This window comes from Heptranchias perlo, chromosome 30, assembly GCF_035084215.1.
Source record: "Heptranchias perlo isolate sHepPer1 chromosome 30, sHepPer1.hap1, whole genome shotgun sequence".
NCBI lineage: Eukaryota > Metazoa > Chordata > Chondrichthyes > Hexanchiformes > Hexanchidae > Heptranchias > Heptranchias perlo.
Window position 1 is genome coordinate 32,290,190 of NC_090354.1, and position 19,488 is coordinate 32,309,677.

The 19,488-nt window shown below is 52.5% G+C and overlaps 1 protein-coding gene across 1 annotated transcript in view; it reads right to left on the reverse strand.

Moving 5' to 3' along the window:
* The window catches only part of LOC137300037 (1-phosphatidylinositol 4,5-bisphosphate phosphodiesterase delta-3-like), an 85,393-nt gene that overhangs the window by 52,255 nt on the left and 13,650 nt on the right, over nt 1–19,488 (reverse strand). The window contains exon 2 of the mRNA XM_067969128.1: nt 1,198–1,347. Coding sequence (XP_067825229.1) covers nt 1,198–1,347 — 150 coding nt within the window. The remainder of the gene's footprint in view (nt 1–1,197; nt 1,348–19,488) is intronic.

Consider the following 19,488-nt stretch of genomic DNA (forward strand, 5'->3'; position numbering starts at 1 on the left):
GCCCTGTCAGAATTTTATATGTTTCAATGAGATCCCCTCTCATTCTTCTAAACTCGAGTGAATACAGGCCGAGTCGACCCAATCTCTCCTCATACGATAGTCCTGCCATCCCAGGAATCAGTCTGGTGAACCTTCATTGCACTCCCTCTATGGCAAGTATATCCTTTCTTAGGTAAGGAGATCAAAACTTCACACAATACTCCAGGTGTGGTCTCACCAAGGCCCTTTATAACAGCAATAAGATGTCCTTGCTCCTATACTCAAATCCTCTTGCAATGAAGGCCAACATACCATTTGCCTTCCTAACTGCTTGCTGCACCTGCATGTTTGCTTTCAGAAACAGGCAATCGCTCTGGACACCCATCTTCGGGCTTTACCCAAGATGGCGGCGACAGTGTAAATGGCACGGTAAGTGACCCAATGATATTTTCAGCCCATTACCGCACCCTTTATGCCAGGTGGGACCATTTAAAATTGGCCCCATTTTTCCTGTGAGAGACGGAGACAGAGGGAACCCCAGACGTCTGAGATTGGGAGCTCAGTCTGCCAAGCTATCAATCACCAAGACCTCCTGACTAGATCACTGTGGGCAAACAACATAATTCTCATTTTTAGTTAACCCAGAATCTTTTAACACTGAATGGAAAGAATATTTTTTGATAGCCTAAGATGCACATCACTGACAATGGCCATCACAGCTAATTAACACCTATATGTTTCCCATTACTGTAATTCTACCTTCAATTACCGTAATACACAGTCCTATGGATCTAACTCTCCATTCAGTTACTGTGTAGATCTGTGATGCCAGCTGCTCTTGTAATAGCCCTGTTTCCAGGCCCTCCCTTGCAGTTGTGCTAATGCTGCAGTTACTGTAATGCACTGTCCTACAGATCGAACTCTCCATTCAGTTATTGTGTCATTAACACTATTCCCCCTCAGTGCCGCCCCTGCTGACTGCAGTCACAGAGCAATCCATGGACCCAACAAAGCAGAGGATGTGACCAATGAGAAAGGAAACTTTCCCCAAAATATGACATGGTCCAATCATTTATTGACAATGGACCTGTGCCATCCCAGGGAATTGAGGAGAAGTGGATGATAAGGCCATCTCGAGCTGTCTATCCTCGCTTCCCCGTTTGTGCAGATAAGCCCACCATTGCTAAAGCAGTGCTGTGCCCACAGGGAGATACTCACAGGTGGGTGACTTATTCCTGGACTCGCACCAGATGGACAACCCGTCCTCCTGCAGTTTCATCCGTCGTTCCTTCTTCCACGTACTCGACTTCACTTTTTTTAACTTGCTGCCTTTCAGCAAGAACTTTACATCTTCATCTTCATGCAGACCTGAGAGAGACAGGAGGGCAAAGGTCAGGTCCTCTGAACAAACAGGGATATTACAGGAGCGCCTGGGCAGTGGGATATTACAGGAGCGCCTGGGGCAGGGAGATATTACAGGAGCGCCTGGGCAGTGGGATATTACAGGAGCACCTGGGCAGTGGGATATTACAGGAGCGCCTGGGCAGTGGGATATTACAGGAGCGCCTGGGGCAGGGAGATATTACAGGAGTGCCTGGGCAGTGGGATATTACAGGAGCGCCTGGGGCAGGGAGATATTACAGAGGCTCCTGCGGCAGTGGGATATTACAGAGGATCCTGGGGTAGTAGGATATTACAGAGGGTATTGGAGTAGTGGGATATTACAGAGGGTACTGGGGTAGTGGGAACAGAGGGTCCTGGGGTAGTGGGATATTACAGAGGATCCTGGGGTAGTGGGATATTGCAGAGGGTACTGGGGTAGTGGGATATTACAGAGGGTGCTGGGCAGGGAGATATTACAGAGGCTCCTGGAGTAATGGGATATTACAGGGGGTCCTGGGTGGGGGATATCTTAGAGGCATATTTGACAAGATCAGACTATAACACTGACACTACCATAATCACTCATTTTTGTGCCATATTTCTACACTGCTGAACAGTATTAAGAGGAATATTAAATGGGCAGAAGGCTGCTTCAGGAATTCCTAATCCCAGAGCCTCCACTCTGAACCTCCACACACATGGAAGACTTGATGTGACATAACGCAGAGAGAGGCCCCTCAGTGACTTGCTGAAGGTGGCTGAGTCCTGAATTCCGATTGCAGGACAATCGCCCGTGTGAGAGTTATGTTTATTAATATTTCTTACATGTGCCTTTAACAATCTTGTGTGGTGATTTATGGGGAAAAAGGCCGAACACGTATCCAGTCAGCTGATAATTTCTAGAATTGAAAGCCAGTCAGTGGGAGTATGATTTCGAAAAGTGTCCATGTGCTCTGCCTCCTCACCTGCATCCAACATTTTTTTTTAAAAAAGAAAAGAAAAACTTGTATTTCTATCGTGCCTTTCATGACCTCAGTACGTGCCAAAACACTTTACAGCCAATGAAGTACTTTTGAAGTGTAGTCACTGTTGTAATGTGAGAAACATATCAGCCAATTTACGCACAGCAAGGTCCTATAAACATTAAGGGATAAATGACCAGATCATCTGTTTTGCTGATGTTGCTTGAGGGATAAATATTGACCAGGACACCAGGGAGAACTCCCCTGCTCTTTCTTCAAATCATGCAGCGGGATCTTCTATGTCCACCTGAGAGGGCAGACGGGGCTTCAGTTTAACATCTCATTCAAAAGACGGCGCCTCTGACAGTGCAGCACTCCCTCAGTATTGCACTAGCAGTGTCAGCCTAGATTGTGTGCTCAAGTCTCTACAGTGCGACTTGAACCCACAACTTTCTGACTCAGAGGCGAGAGTGCTGCCCACTGAGCCATGGCTGACACCTGTTAATAACAAAATGGCTAATTACCATCTGGCTTAAACTGACAAGAGGGTGATATCAGTCCATGTCATACACGGCGTGCGTTAGGTAATCTGATGTCACCCCTCGTGGATCGGTACAGTTTAAGTAGAACAGTATAATTGTGAACTGGCAGCAAACTGTTTACAATCAGACAAGTAACGGATCCCTTATAGAAATCAGAATGGTGTAGACTTTAGCCCAAAACTTTGTTCTGCATTATCAGCACAGTCCATTCCCAGCCCGGGAGACATCAGCCACTTAAAACTAATGCCCAGAAAATTAGCAGACTGAGTGTGCTGATCTCTGACCCTGATTTCTTGACATTCCCCCTCAACTCCGCCGTCGTGCAGTGCCCTGGGCGGGGGCAGGGGCAGGAATAGGGTGGGGGTGGGGCAGGGGGGCCGGGGGCAGGGCGGCCAAGGGCAGGGGCTGGGGTAAGGAGTGTGCAGGAGTATGGGTGGGGGGCTAGGGGCAAAGGCTGGACGGGGCAGGAGTGAGAGTAGGGGTGGGGGCAGGGCGGGGTGGGGGCTGGGCAGGAACAGGGGTAGGGGCAGGGGTAGGGGCGGGGGCAGGGGCGGGGGTAGGGGCGGGGGCAGGGTGCTGTCTTGCGATTTACCCCCACATGTCAGCGGAGCCGGAGAAGCACCGAGGAATTTCCCGGCCAATGACTGAGCTGTGTCAACTGGCCCCTCCCCCCGTTGACCTTCAGGGTCAGTGAACCTCGCAGTGAAGGTCACCACTGACCTCAGTGTTCGTGTCCTGGGACAGTGTCCAGTCCCACTGCCGCATTAAGGATGTAACTGAAGCCCTTTTTTAGTGTACAAGGACAAGGGCCACAAATAGCAGCAGTTTTATCCCATTGCTCAGTTGCCCAGGGTACAGGGAATCAATGAATCTACGGAGGCTGCAGTTTGTGCACCAATGATATCACTAAACAGAAAGGGATATCATTCCAGTAAAACATGCAAACCCAACATAAAACAACAGTGAGTACCCATGGTGCTTTTATTACGAGCCAATCAAACAGGACACTGTATGGGTGCACGTGGTCATCAGTACACACGGTATATCAGCACGCCTGGTGTATTGGTACATGGGGTGTCAGCACACGTGGTGTATCGGTGTGTGTCGCATCGGTATATGTGGTGTATCAGTATACATGTGGCATACCAAGGCACATGACATATCATCAGTATATGTGGTGTATCAGTATACAACAACAACTTGCATTTATATAGCGTCTTTAACTTAGGAAAACGTCCCAAGATGCTTCACAGGAGCTTAATAAGGCAAAAAGTGACACCGAGCCAAAGAGGGGGACATTAGGACAGGTGACTAAAAGCATAGTCAAATAGGTAAGTTTTAAGGAGGGTCTTAAAAGAGGAGAGCAAGGTAGGGAGGTGGAAAGGTTTAGGGAGGGAATTCCAGAGCTTAGGGCCCAGACAGCTGAAGGCATGGCTGCCAATGGCAGGAGGGGCGAAGGGAGTGGGGGATGCACAAGAGGCAAGAGTTGGAGGAACGCAGAGATCTCGGAGTGTTGCAGGGCTGGAGGAGATTACAGAGATAGGAAGGGGCGAGGCCATGGAGGGTTTTGAACAAGAGGGTGTGATTTTAAAATCAAGGCGTTGCCAGTCCGGGAGCCAATGTAGGTCAGCGAGCACAGGGAGTGACAGGTGAACAGGACTTGGTGCGAGTTAGGATACGGACAACAGAGTTTTGGATGAGCTCAAGTTTATGGTGGGTGGAAGATGGGAGGCCAGACAGGAAAGCATTGGAACGGTTGAGTCTGGAGATAACAAAACTATGGATGAGGGTTTCAACAGCAGATGAGCTGAGGCAGGGGCGGAGATGGGCGATGTTAGGGAGGTGGAAATAGGTGGTCTTGGTGATAGAGAGGATATGGGTCAGAAACTCAGCTCAGGGTCATATAGGACGCCATGGCTGGAAAGAATTTGGTTCAGCCTCAGGCTGTGGCCAGGGAGGAGGATAGAGTTGGTGGCTAGGGAACGGAGTTTGTGGCGGGGACCAAAGACAATGGCTATGGTCTTCCCAATATTAAATTGGAGGAAAGTGCGGCATATCCCGTACTGGATATCGGACAAGCCATGTGACAAATCAGAGACAGTGGTGGAGTCAAGGAAGGTGGTGGTGAGGTAGAGCTAGGTGTCGTTAGCGTCCATGTGGAATCTGACGTCGTGTTTTCGGATGATGTCACCAAGGGGCAGTTTGTAGTTGAGAAACAGGAGGGGGCCAAGGATAGATTCTTGGGGGACTCCAGAGATAACGGGGCAGGAGCGGGAGGAGAAACCATCACAGGTGATTCTCTGACTACAATTGGATAGATAGGAATGGAACCAGGCAAGGACAGTCCCACCCAGCTGGACAAAGGAGGAGAGGCATTGGGGGAGGATGGTGTGGTCAACTGTGTCAAAGATTGCCGAGAGATCGAGAAGGATGAGGAGGGATAGTTTACCACGGTCACAGTCACATAGGATGTCATTTGTGATGTTGATAAGGACCGTTTCAGTCCTGTGACATGGGCGGAAACCTGATTGGAGGGATTCAAACATGGAATTGCAGGAAAGATGGTCCAAGATTTCGGAGGTGACAAAATATTCAAGGACTTTGGAGAGGAAAGGGGGGTTGGAGATGGGGCGGTAGTTTGCAAGTACAAAGGGGTCAAAAGTGAATTTTTTGAGGAGGGGGTGATGACGTCCGATTTGAAAGGAAGGGGGACAGTGCCTGAGGAGAGGGAACCGTTTAACAATGTCAGCTAACATGGGGGCCAGGAAGGCAAGTTGGATGGTCAGCAGTTTGGTGGGAATAGGGTTGAGAGAACAGGGGGTGTGTCTCATGGACAAGATGAGCTCAGAGAGAGCATGAGGGGAGATAGGAGAGAAATCACAGAAAGATGCAAGTTCAGGGCTAGGGCAGGGGGGAGCCTTGGTGTATATATACACTTGTGGTTGGCATATCAAACAGAACATAGTTCTTTAAAGGAGATGGAAGGATGAATGACTGGCTCCTCGGGGATATGAGCTTCACGGTTCAACCGTGCTAGGTAAAAGCACTGCGCCACTTCTGATCCACAGCACAGAACAGATGCAACGAGGTACTTGGGCAGATCAGGAATCTCTTACATCCAAAGCAATGGATGTAAGCGGTGGGGAGGGTGAAGGGGGGCTTTGCATTGCAGGTGGGCAGTGAAGCATTCTGCCTGCTTCATGATACTGCCATGGACACGGGCCTCACTGGAGACTTGGATGAGAAGCAGCTGGAAGGTCTGGTAGATCAGGGAGATGATGGTGGTGCAGCCTCAAACAGTGAAACTAAAGCAGGCCGCAACTGTTGACCAGAGCATCTAGAGAGCTGTGCAACCATGCACTAGAAAGTTCTACTACCCACATTTACAATCAGGGACTATGGCTGCATTTCACAGTTACGTGTGTTCATTTTGGGCCACCACATATGCAAAAATGACATTCATTTACTGCATTACAAAACAATGACAGATCACAGGATATATTATAGTGGCATAATTTATGTAGCAAATGTGCATCGGTACATGTGATGTGTCAGTATACACCTGGCATACCAAGTACATGACATATTGGTACATGTGGCGTGTTGGCATACACCTGGTGTACCAGGTACATGGCATATCGGTACATGTGGTGCATTAGTGTATGTGACCTGTTGAAAAACTGTCTAGGGTTCCCGCTCCTGATCACTAATAGAGGCCCTCACTGGTAGTAAGTGTGTGTGTGTGTGTGTGTACACTGAGTGAGGACAACATCGGGATCAGCTGTGATGCATCCCCACTGTTAAATAACCTGCATACACTCACTGTCAAACTTCACACCCGAGGGAGGTACCAGAAGGCACACAGTGTCCATGGAATTGTACCCGAATGTGAGTCAGTGCCTTCAGCACCAGGAGAGGCTAGGAGAGGAGAGGGGAGAGAAGAGGCGAGGAGTGGAGAGAAATGGAGAGAAGAGGAGAGGAAACGCGAGCAGTGGTGAGGATTGGAGAGGAGAGGTGAGGAGAAAAGAGGAGTGGAGAGGAGAGGCAAGGAAAGGAGAGAGGAATGGAGAGGAGAGGAGAGACTTAGAGAGGGGAGGAGAGGAGAGGCAAGGAGTGGAGAGTAGAGAGGCAAGGAGAGGAGGGGAGAGGCAAGGAGAGGAGAGTAGAGAGGAATAGAGAGAAGAGAGGCAAGGAGAGGAGGGGAGAGGCGAGGGGTAGAGAGGAGAGGAGAAAAGGAGAGGCAAGGAGTGGAGAGTAGAGAGGCAAGGAGAGGAGGGGAGAGGCAAGGAGAAGCGAGGGGTGGAGAGGAGAGGAGAAGAGGAGAGGCAAGGAGAGGTGAGGAGTGGAGAAGAGAGGACAGGAATGGAATGGAGAGGCAAGGAGTGGCGAGGAATGGAGAGGAGACAGGAGGAGAGGAGAGAAGAGAGGAGAGAGGAATGGTGAAGAGAGAAGAGGCGAGGAGTGGAGCGGAAAGGAGAGGAGTGGAGAGGAGAAGAGAGGAGAGAGGAATGGAGAGGACAGGAAAGGCGAGGAGAGAAGTGGAGAAGAGAAGATAGAAGAGGCAAGGAGTGGAGAGGGGAGGACAGGAGAGGCGAGGAGTGAAATGGAGAGGAGAGAAGAGAAGAAATGAGAGGGTTGGAGAGGAGTGGAGAGGCGAGGAGTGGAGAGGAGAGGAGTGGAGAGGAGAGGAGTGGAGAGGAGAGGAGTGGAGAGGAGAGGAGTGGAGAGGAGAGGAGTGGAGAGGAGAGGAGTGGAGAGGAGAGGAGTGGAGAGGACAGAGGAGAGGAGTGGAGAGGAGAGGAGAGAGGAATGGAGAGGAGAGGATAGGTGAGGATTGGAGAGGACAGGAGAGGAGAGAGGAGAGGAAGTTTTATAAAGATAAGTTCAGTGTCTCAGTAATTCAATGGATCTCTTAACTCAAGTAAAAAGACAAAGGGTCATTTTCTGACTGCGCTCCCTGCAAGAAGCCCTGACAACTGAGAGTGTACTTTGTGTATTCCAAGCACACGCCACACAGTTTTCCGACAGTGAGCCCCGAGACTGTCCGGAGACACAGTGAGCCCCGAGACTGTCCGGAGACACAGTGAGCCCCGAGACTGTCCGGAGACACAGTGAGCCCCGAGACTGTCCGGAGACACAGTGAGCCCCGAGACTGTCCGGAGACACAGTGAGCCCCGAGACTGTCCGGAGACACAGTGAGCCCCGAGACTGTCCGGAGACACAGTGAGCCCCGAGACTGTCCGGAGACACAGTGAGCCCCGAGACTGTCCGGAGACACAGTGAGCCCCGAGACTGTCCGGAGACACAGTGAGCCCCGAGACTGTCCGGAGACACAGTGAGCCCCGAGACTCTTTGGAGACACAGTGAGCCCTGAGACTCTTTGGAGACACAGTGAGCCCCAAGGCTCAGAATCCATGTTTAGAATCAATGGGCTGCACTGCCTTTAACAAACTGTAATCTGTGTCAGTCTGGTTTGATAAAATTAATGTTTGACATTACAATAAGCTGCAGCCAGCTCCAGATCTGGACACAGTAGGGTTGGATACACTGGTCCATTGATAAAATGTGAGTACGCACATACAGAGGACAAAGCATCCTTTGTGCCTGGGAGCCAGTGCCCTGAAGAAAATATTTCCATCATTTTGGCACCTCGTGTCTTTCATTGGCATCACTGAGAAACAGCAAATTATTAAAGAAAATATTGTTTCATGTTTTTGTTCATATCAGAGGGGAGCGGCTGTGTTCATTCCGGCTGTCCTAGTGTGGTAAATACATCTACTCCTCATCTCTATCTCCCTCCACCTTGTCTCTCTATTTCTCTCTCCTCTAGTCCCTCCATCTCTATCTCCCCCCTACCCCTTCTCTCCCTGTCTCTCTCTCTTTCCCACCACCATGTCTCTCCCCCTCTCTCTCTCACTACTTATCTCTCCCCATAAGAGTCTAAATGGGATAGAGGCACAAAGGAATCCAGGGGTAAAAATACACAAGTCACTAAAAGTAGTGATGCAGGTTTCCTGGGGAACACCACTAGTCACATCCTGCCAATTTCAGTACATGCCCATTATCCCGACTCTCCGTCTCCTACCTCCGAACCAATTCCCTATCCAAGCCAATAGTTTGCCTATAATTCCATGTGTTCTCATTTCTAATAACAGTCTCTTATGTGAAACCTTATCAAATGCCTTCTGGAAGTCCATATAAATAACATCCATAGACACTCCGGGGGGAAGATTGGATAGGAACTGTTTTTGGGCGCGGGTAGTGTGATGCGCTCTTACCCCGCGCCCAATGACCACTGCGCAGGCAGGACGCAAGTTTCAGCCGGCCCGAGGACTCACCTGCAATCAGCATTCCATTCCGGGCCTCGCACTGGAATCAATGCAATTCACACTTTCCACAACCAGGGGGTGATCAATCTCTTAAAGGGAAGATGTTTCTTAGAAATCTCTTAAAGGGAGCTGGTACCTGTTATTTGCTGAAAATAATAGTCTACTATCTGCATGGAGTCTGAACAGAGATCAGACATCGCACACGTAAAACACAGATGTAGGTCCCATCCCTATGTTTACACACTGATGAGTTATGTTAAAACATTGAATAAAGGTTGCGCAACACTAAATCCCACATCCTCCAATCTGCACACCAGACCTCACCAATCTGCCGATCTGAGTTGGTACCAGGCCTGTGAGAGTGCATGCACCAAGGTTCTCTGCTGATGCACTAGTGACCTTGGTGCAAGAGGTGGACAGAAGGAGGGACATCCTATATCCGCAGTGGGGGGAGGGGGGGGGGCAAGAGGCCCTCCAGACATAGACTCAAAAGGCAGTGGGAGGCAGCGGGGGACCCTTGGTTCACAGAAATTGATCAATCTCAGCTTTAACGTGCACAACTGAGCTCGCATTAACTGTCGTTTGCAAAAGAGCGTTCGAAACGTCTCCCACCCTTTGCATGTAGAAGCATTTCCTAACTTCACTCCTGCACGTCCTGGCTCTAAATGTTAGGCTATGTCCCCGCATCTTTGTATTCAAGTATAGGACACCTCCAAAAACAGTTACAAATGTCTCGGCAGCCAGAAGCAATAATCCAGCCACTAATCTGTAAATCCTGAATGGTCCCTTTAAATAGCGCTGGTGGGGTCATCCAGCACTCTAAGACATGTTCAGATGGTCGGGGGTTAAGACTGTGCGTTGAGTTGAGCATTAAGTCCCAAAATGGTGTCTATCACTTTAAATCCACGTTGCACACTGATTGAAGCCATTTTCTGCCTACTTTACATGATTCCAGCGTTCGTTATCTGCGCCTGCGCTAACTCCTATTCCAAGATGGCGTCCTGCACAAGTCACACTGGAAACGTGTGTGCGCAGACAAGACGCCAAAACAACGGGCGCTTCAGGGCCCAATTTAGCGCCCTCCCTATCTACCGTGTTAGTTACCTCCTCAAAAAATTCAACTAGATTCGTTAGACATGACCCGTTACAAATCCACACTGGCTCTCTCTGATCAGCTCATATTTGTCTAAATTTTCAGTCACTCTGTCCCTAATAACAGATTCCAGTAACTTCCCCACAACTGATGTTAGATTAATAATTTCCCAGTTTATCTCTCTTACCCTTCTTAAATAATGAAGTGACATTGGCAGTTTTCCAATCCAAGGGGACAATTCCTGAATCGAGAGAGTTTGGGAAGATCACGACCAGAGAATCATCAGTTTCCTCACCGACTTCCTCCAATACCCTGGGGTGGAAACCATCAGGTCCTGGAGATTTGTCCATCTTTAGTCACATTACTTTCTCCATTACCATTTTTTACTTATACTGAATCTAGTAAGTTCCTCCCCTTGATTTACTTTTAGTTTTCCTCATGTCTCTGGTACTTTATCCTCATTCTCTACTGTGAAGCTCGATACAAAGTAGGTATTTAGTAAGTCTGCCATTTCCTGATTTCCAATTACAGTATCACCTGCGCCTGTCATTAAGGGGCCCACATTACTCTTAGCCACTCTCTTTAGTGTTGTCCTTGATATCCCTCGCAAGATTTTTCTTGTATTCCCTTTTGCAGCTCTCAATACTTTCCTTGTATCCTTTTGCTGTTTATTTCACTCTCAGTCCCGCAGGATCTCTACTGGGGGGAGGGAGGACAGGGGAGGTCTGGGGAGGACTGGGGGGGCGCGGAGGTGGAAGGGGAGCACTGGGGGGAGGGGGGGCAGGGGAGGACCGGGGAGGACTGGGGGGCGCGGAGGTGGAAGGAGAGTACTGGGGGGCAGGGAAGGGCTGGAGAGGACTGGGAGGGCAGGGGAGGACTGGAGAGGACTGGGAGGGCAGGGAAGGGCTGGAGAGGACTGGGAGGGCAGGGGAGGACTGGTGAGCAGGGGAGGACTGGGGTAGGGGGAAGACTAGGAGGGTGCAGGGGAATGCCTGGAACTGCCCTTGACCTGCGTCTCTCTCTTTATCCTGTCAGTCCCTTTCTCTCTCTCTCTCCATCATTCCATTTTTTTTTATTCGTTCATGGAATGTGGGCGTCGCTGGCAAGGCTGGCATTTATTGCCCATCCCTAATTGCCCTTGAGAAGGTGGTGGTGAGCCGCCTTCTTGAACGCTGCAGTCCGTGTGGTGAAGGTTCTCCCACAGTGCTGTTAGGAAGGGAGTTCCAGGATTTTGACCCAGCGACGATGAAGGAACGGCGATATATTTCCAAGTCGGGATGGTGTGTGACTTGGAGGGGAACGTGCAGGTGGTGGTGTTCCCATGTGCCTGCTGTCCTTGTCCTTCTAGGTGGTAGAGGTTTCGGGTTTGGGAGGTGCTGTGGAAGAAGCCTTGGCGAGTTGCTGCAGTGCATCCTGCGGATGGTACACACTGCAGCCGCAGTGCGCCGGTGGTGAAGGGAGTGAATGTTTAGGGTGGTGGATGGGGTGCCAATCAAGCAGGCTGCTTTGTCCTGGATGGTGTCGAGCTTCTTGAGTGTTGTTGGAGCTGCCCTCATCCAGGCAAGTGGAGAGTATTCCATCACACTCCTGACCTGTGCCTTGTAGATGGTGGAAAGGCTTTGGGGAGTCAGGAGGTGAGGCACTTGCTGCAGAATACCCAGCCTCTAACCTGCTTTTGTAGCCATACTATTTATGTGGCTAGTCCAGTTAAGTTTCTGGTCAATGGTGACCCCCAGGATGTTGATGGTGGGGTATTCGGCGATGGTAATGCCATTAAATGTCAAGGGGAGGTGGTTAGACTCTCTGTTGTTGGAGATGGTCATTGCCTGGCACTTGTCTGGAGCAAATGTTACTTGCCACTTATGAGCCCAAGCCTGGATGTTGTCCAGGTCTTGCTGCATGTGGGCATGGACTACTTCATTATCTGAGGGGTTGCGAATGGAATTGTTTCTCTCGTTCTCCCTCCATCAGTCTGTTTCCTCTCTGTCACTCCATTTTCTCTCTCACTCTCTAACTGTCACTCCATTTTCTCTCTCACTCTCTCTGTGTCACTCCATTTTCTCTCTCACTCTCTCTGTGTCACTCCATTTTCTCTCTCACTCTGTCCTGGTCATTCTATTTTCTCTCTCACTCTCTCTGTCTCTCATATATATAAAAAAAATCATTCAGTCACTCTGCTTTCTCTTTCACTGTCCCTGTCACTCCCTTCTTTCTCTGACTCTCTTTCATCTGAGATCCTCCCTTCTCTCTTTCTTTCTCTCTGACACTTGGTTTTCACTCCCTCTCTCTAAAATGAGAATGGGAATAGTGTGGTCAGTCTGCTGGTTTGGAATCAGACAGTCTGCTTCCAGGGATGGCTGCATGGTAGTTTTGAACATTGAAAACCAGACTCTAACATTCCATTTAATTGCTGTGTTTAAAAAGAAACATTACATAAGCTCAATAATAACTTGTCTTTCTGTAGTGTTTCATTATGTACAGTGATGTCCCAGCAATATACAGGCAGTGGCGAATGAGGGGAGATTGGTCTCGGGTTCAGGCACATATCAACAACCCACTTTCTGCAACGCGCAATTGCACGCGTTATAAATACAGGGCACGACACGTAAAGGCTGGGACACAGCATTGTGGGCAGGGAAAGGGAGGGAGGAGAAAACAAATTAATAAAATACTGTAAATATATTTTATTTTAAGAATCCACCGATAATATCGGCAGCTGAACTGTATTATTGTAACGTTGCCAGGTTGTTTCTTCATGATATTTAACCCACTTTTGATGTCCACAAATATTATATTTTTGTGCTTGCTCGCTCAAGGGAATAGTCATTTCTCGTCAAAGCCCATTTTCTGGTAGAAGATCCTTAGGGTCTGGACTCACTGAGAGCAAACAAACACCTCCTGTTCTGTGGGGCTCAATTCCACACTGGACAGCGTTCTCACCCCCTGAATCAGAGACCACACAGTCGCCCCCGAAACAGGGGGCCGCACGCACAGTCGCCCCCTGAAACAGGGGGCCGCACGCACAGTCGCCCCCTGAAACAGGGGGCCGCACGCACAGTCGCCCCCTGAAACAGGGGGCCGCACGCACAGTCGCCCCCTGAAACAGGGGGCCGCACGCACAGTCGCCCCCTGAAACAGGGGGCCGCACGCACAGTCGCCCCCTGAAACAGGGGGCCGCACGCACAGTCGCCGCCTGAAACAGGGGGCCGCAAGCAGAGTCTCCCCCTGAAACAGGGGGCCGCACGCACAGTCACCCCCTGAAACAGGGGGCCGCACGCACAGTCACCCCCTGAAACAGGGGGCCGCACGCACAGTCACCCCCTGAAACAGGGGGCCGCACAGTCACCCCCTGAAACAGGGGGCCGCACGCACAGTCGCCCCCTGAAACAGGGGGCCGCACGCACAGTCGCCCCCTGAAACAGGGGGCCGCACGCACAGTCGACCCCCTGAAACAGGGGGCCGCACGCACAGTCACCCCCTGAAACAGGGGGCCGCACGCACAGTCACCCCCTGAAACAGGGGGCCGCACGCACAGTCACCCCCTGAAACAGGGGGCCGCACAGTCACCCCCTGAAACAGGGGGCCGCACAGTCATCCCTCCGACAGTGCAGCACTCCCTCAGTATTGACCCTCCGACAGTGCAGCGCTCCCTCAGTACTGACCCTCCGACAGTGCAGCACTCCCTCAGTACTGACCCTCCGACAGTGCAGCACTCCCTCAGTACTGACCCTCCGACAGTGCAGCGCTCCCTCAGTACTGACCCTCCGACAGTGCAGCACTCCCTCAGTACTGACCCTCCGACAGTGCAGCGCTCCCTCAGTACTGACCTTCCGACAGTGCAGCGCTCCCTCAGTACTGACCCTCCGACAGTGCAGCGCTCCCTCAGTACTGACCCTCCGACAGTGCAGCGCTCCCTCAGTACTGACCCTCCGACAGTGCAGCGCTCCCTCAGTACTGACCCTCCGACAGTGCAGCTCTCCCTCAGTACTGACCCTCCGACAGTGCAGCACTCCCTCAGTATTGACCCTCCGACAGTGCAGCGCTCCCTCAGTACTGACCCTCCGACAGTGCAGCGCTCCCTCAGTACTGACCCTCCGACAGTGCAGCGCTCCCTCAGTACTGACCTTCCGACAGTGCAGCGCTCCCTCAGTACTGACCCTCCGACAGTGCAGCGCTCTCTCAGTACTGACCCTCCGACAGTGCAGCGCTCCCTCAGTACTGACCCTCCGACAGTGCAGCGCTCCCTCAGTACTGACCCTCCGACAGTGCAGCGCTCTCTCAGTACTGACCCTCCGACAGTGCAGCGCTCCCTCAGTACTGACCCTCCGACAGTGCAGCGCTCCCTCAGTACTGACCCTCCGACAGTGCAGCGCTCCCTCAGTACTGACCCTCCGACAGTGCAGCGCTCCCTCAGTACTGACCCTCCGACAGTGCGGCGCTCCCTCAGTACTGACCCTCCGACAGTGCAGCGCTCTCTCAGTACTGACCCTCCGACAGTGCAGCGCTCCCTCAGTACTGACCCTCCGACAGTGCGGCGCTCCCTCAGTACTGACCCTCCGACAGTGCAGCGCTCTCTCAGTACTGACCCTCCGACAGTGCAGCGCTCCCTCAGTACAGACCCTCCGACAGTGCGGCGCTCCCTCAGTACTGACCCTCCGACAGTGCAGCCCTCTCTCAGTACTGACCCTCCGACAGTGCAGCGCTCCCTCAGTACTGACCCTCCGACAGTGCAGCGCTCCCTCAGTACTGACCCTCCGACAGTGCAGCGCTCTCTCAGTACTGACCCTCCGACAGTGCAGCGCTCCCTCAGTACTGACCCTCCGACAGTGCAGCGCTCCCTCAGTACTGACCCTCCGACAGTGCAGCGCTCCCTCAGTACTGACCCTCCGACAGTGCAGCGCTCCCTCAGTACTGACCCTCCGACAGTGCGGCGCTCCCTCAGTACTGACCCTCCGACAGTGCAGCGCTCTCTCAGTACTGACCCTCCGACAGTGCAGCGCTCCCTCAGTACTGACCCTCCGACAGTGCGGCGCTCCCTCAGTACTGACCCTCCGACAGTGCAGCGCTCTCTCAGTACTGACCCTCCGACAGTGCAGCGCTCCCTCAGTACTGACCCTCCGACAGTGCGGCGCTCCCTCAGTACTGACCCTCCGACAGTGCAGCGCTCCCTCAGTACTGACCCTCCGACAGTGCGGCGCTCCCTCAGTACTGACCCTCCGACAGTGCAGCGCTCTCTCAGTACTGACCCTCCGACAGTGCAGCGCTCTCTCAGTACTGACCCTCCGACAGTGCAGCGCTCCCTCAGTACTGACCCTCCGACAGTGCGGCGCTCCCTCAGTACTGACCCTCCGACAGTGCAGCGCTCCCTCAGTACTGACCCTCCGACAGTGCAGCACTCCCTCAGTACCGACCCTCCGACAGTGCAGCGCTCCCTCAGTACCGACCCTCCGACAGTGCGGCACTCCCTCAGTACTGACCCTCCGACAGTGCAGCACTCTCTCAGTACTGACCCTCCGACAGTGCGGCGCTCCCTCAGTACTGACCCTCCGACAGTGCAGCGCTCCCTCAGTACTGACCCTCCGACAGTGCAGCACTCCCTCAGTACTGACCCTCCGACAGTGCGGCGCTCCCTCAGTACTGACCCTCCGACAGTGCAGCCCTCCCTCAGTACTGACCCTCCGACAGTGCAGCGCTCTCTCAGTACTGACCCTCCGACAGTGCGGCGCTCCCTCAGTACTGACCCTCCGACAGTGCGGCGCTCCCTCAGTACCGACCCTCCGACAGTGCGGGGCTCCCTCAGTACTGACCCTCCGACAGTGCAGCGCTCTCTCAGTACTGACCCTCCGACAGTGCAGCGCTCCCTCAGTACTGACCCTCCGACAGTGCGGCGCTCCCTCAGTACTGACCCTCCGACAGTGCAGCGCTCCCTCAGTACTGACCCTCCGACAGTGCAGCACTCCCTCAGTACTGACCCTCCGACAGTGCAGCACTCCCTCAGTACCGACCCTCCGACAGTGCAGCGCTCCCTCAGTACCGACCCTCCGACAGTGCGGCACTCCCTCAGTACTGACCCTCCGACAGTGCAGCACTCTCTCAGTACTGACCCTCCGACAGTGCGGCGCTCCCTCAGTACTGACCCTCCGACAGTGCAGCGCTCCCTCAGTACTGACCCTCCGACAGTGCAGCACTCCCTCAGTACTGACCCTCCGACAGTGCGGCGCTCCCTCAGTACTGACCCTCCGACAGTGCAGCCCTCCCTCAGTACTGACCCTCCGACAGTGCAGCGCTCTCTCAGTACTGACCCTCCGACAGTGCAGCGCTCCCTCAGTACTGACCCTCCGACAGTGCGGCGCTCCCTCAGTACTGACCCTCCGACAGTGCAGCGCTCCCTCAGTACTGACCCTCCGACAGTGCAGCACTCCCTCAGTACCGACCCTCCGACAGTGCAGCGCTCCCTCAGTACCGACCCTCCGACAGTGCGGCACTCCCTCAGTACTGACCCTCCGACAGTGCAGCACTCTCTCAGTACTGACCCTCCGACAGTGCGGCGCTCCCTCAGTACTGACCCTCCGACAGTGCAGCGCTCCTTCAGTACTGACCCTCCGACAGTGCAGCACTCCCTCAGTACTGACCCTCCGACAGTGCGGCGCTCCCTCAGTACTGACCCTCCGACAGTGCAGCCCTCCCTCAGTACTGACCCTCCGACAGTGCAGCGCTCTCTCAGTACTGACCCTCCGACAGTGCGGCGCTCCCTCAGTACTGACCCTCCGACAGTGCGGCGCTCCCTCAGTACCGACCCTCCGACAGTGCGGGGCTCCCTCAGTACTGACTTTCCGACAGTGCAGCGCTCTCTCAGTACTGACCCTCCGACAGTGCAGCGCTCCCTCAGTACTGACCCTCCGACAGTGCGGCGCTCCCTCAGTACTGACCCTCCGACAGTGCAGCGCTCCCTCAGTACTGACCCTCCGACAGTGCAGCACTCCCTCAGTACTGACCCTCCGACAGTGCAGCACTCCCTCAGTACCGACCCTCCGACAGTGCAGCGCTCCCTCAGTACCGACCCTCCGACAGTGCGGCACTCCCTCAGTACTGACCCTCCGACAGTGCAGCACTCTCTCAGTACTGACCCTCCGACAGTGCGGCGCTCCCTCAGTACTGACCCTCCGACAGTGCAGCGCTCCCTCAGTACTGACCCTCCGACAGTGCAGCACTCCCTCAGTACTGACCCTCCGACAGTGCGGCGCTCCCTCAGTACTGACCCTCCGACAGTGCAGCCCTCCCTCAGTACTGACCCTCCGACAGTGCAGCGCTCTCTCAGTACTGACCCTCCGACAGTGCGGCGCTCTCTCAGTACTGACCCTCCGACAGTGCGGCGCTCCCTCAGTACTGACCCTCCGACAGTGCGGCGCTCCCTCAGTACCGACCCTCCGACAGTGCGGGGCTCCCTCAGTACTGACCCTCCGACAGTGCAGCGCTCTCTCAGTACTGACCCTCCGACAGTGCAGCGCTCCCTCAGTACTGACCCTCCGACAGTGCAGCGCTCCCTCAGTACTGACCCTCCGACAGTGCAGCGCTCCCTCAGTACTGACCCTCCGACAGTGCAGCGCTCCCTCAGTACTGACCCTCCGACAGTGCAGCGCTCCCTCAGTACTGACCCTCCGACAGTGCAGCGCTCCCTCAGTACTGACCCTCCGACAGTGCAGCACTCCCTCAGTACTGACCCTCCGACAGTGCAGCGCTCCCTCAGTAATACAGTGAGGTGTCAGTGTAGGAAAACTGGCCATTCTAAAACACATTACAGGCATTCTGGGAAGTCCTTGTAACACAGAGGACTCACACATACATAATCCTATTAAAGCCAGCTGCCAGTCACAACTAGAGCCCAGGCAGAACTGTAGACCATTAAACTGATCGATGCACGTTCGCCTTAAAGCAGATCAGACTAATGAGCAAGGAAGAACCTTGAGAAATCTGCAATCAGAAAAGATGTTTACCTTCGGAACATAGGAACAGGAGGAGGCCATTCAGCCCCTTGAGCCTGTTCTGCCATTCAATTAGATCACGGCTGATCTGCATCTCAACTTCATTTTCCCGCCTTTGCTCCTTTTCACTTAATACCCTTAACCAACAAAAATCTATCCATCTCAGTTTTGAACATTTCAATTGTCCCCCAGAACCCACAGCCTTTTGCGGAGAGAGTTCCAGATTTCCACTACCCTTTGTTTGGAAAAATGCTTCCTGATTTCACTCCTAATTGGCCGAGCTCTAATTTTTAGATTATGTCCCCTCGTTCTGGATTCCCCCACCAGAGGGAATAGTTTCTCCGTATCCACCCTATCGAATCCTTTTAACATTTTAAACACCTCGATCAGATCACCCCTCAGTCCCCTCAGTCTTAATGTGAATTAGCCACACATGTGACTTCGAGACACACGACAAAGCAAAATCGTCGAGCAGAAATTGATAGCCAAGTTCCGCACCCATGAGGACGGCCTCAACCGGGATCTTGGGTTCATGTCACGCTACACGTAACCCCACCAGCAGGAAAAAAAAGTTATCTGTTTTTAATACAACTGGAAATTCTCTCTCTCTCTCTCTGCCTTTCGGGTCTCTTTCTCTCTGTCTGTGTAATTTGACCCATTGTGTATTCAGTATACTGGGACCTACTGTTTTCCGTGGCTAACCTGTCTGAACACCAACGACACCTTTGATTGGTGTGATGGTGTCCCAGCCTAATATAAGATATGCGATTTGAGAACCTTTCACTCACTCACCTGACGAAGGAGATAATCTCCGAAAGCTTGTGATTTTAAAATAAAATTGTTGGACTATAACCTGGTGTTGTAAGATGCCTTACATTAATGTGACTTAAGCACAGAACAGCAATGTGATGTAACAATTAATTGGGGAAGACGTTCTTTATTAAACTAATAAAAACCCAGAAATTATGGGTTCTGATACATGACTGGCACGTTGGCTGGCCCCGTTGAAAGGAACCATGTGACAGAATTGATCATCCCAATTGGTCACTAATGGTTGTGAACCTTGAATGAGATGTATTTAGTAAATAAAAAGCTACACCAGGTCATGCTTTCCCCAGCCAATCAGAAGGTTAAAAGGTTACAGGAAGTTGTAAGGGGCTTTGGAAACTGGTCTTCCAAATGGAGAAATGTTGAGCGAAAGTTGAAAGACTGAGAGAT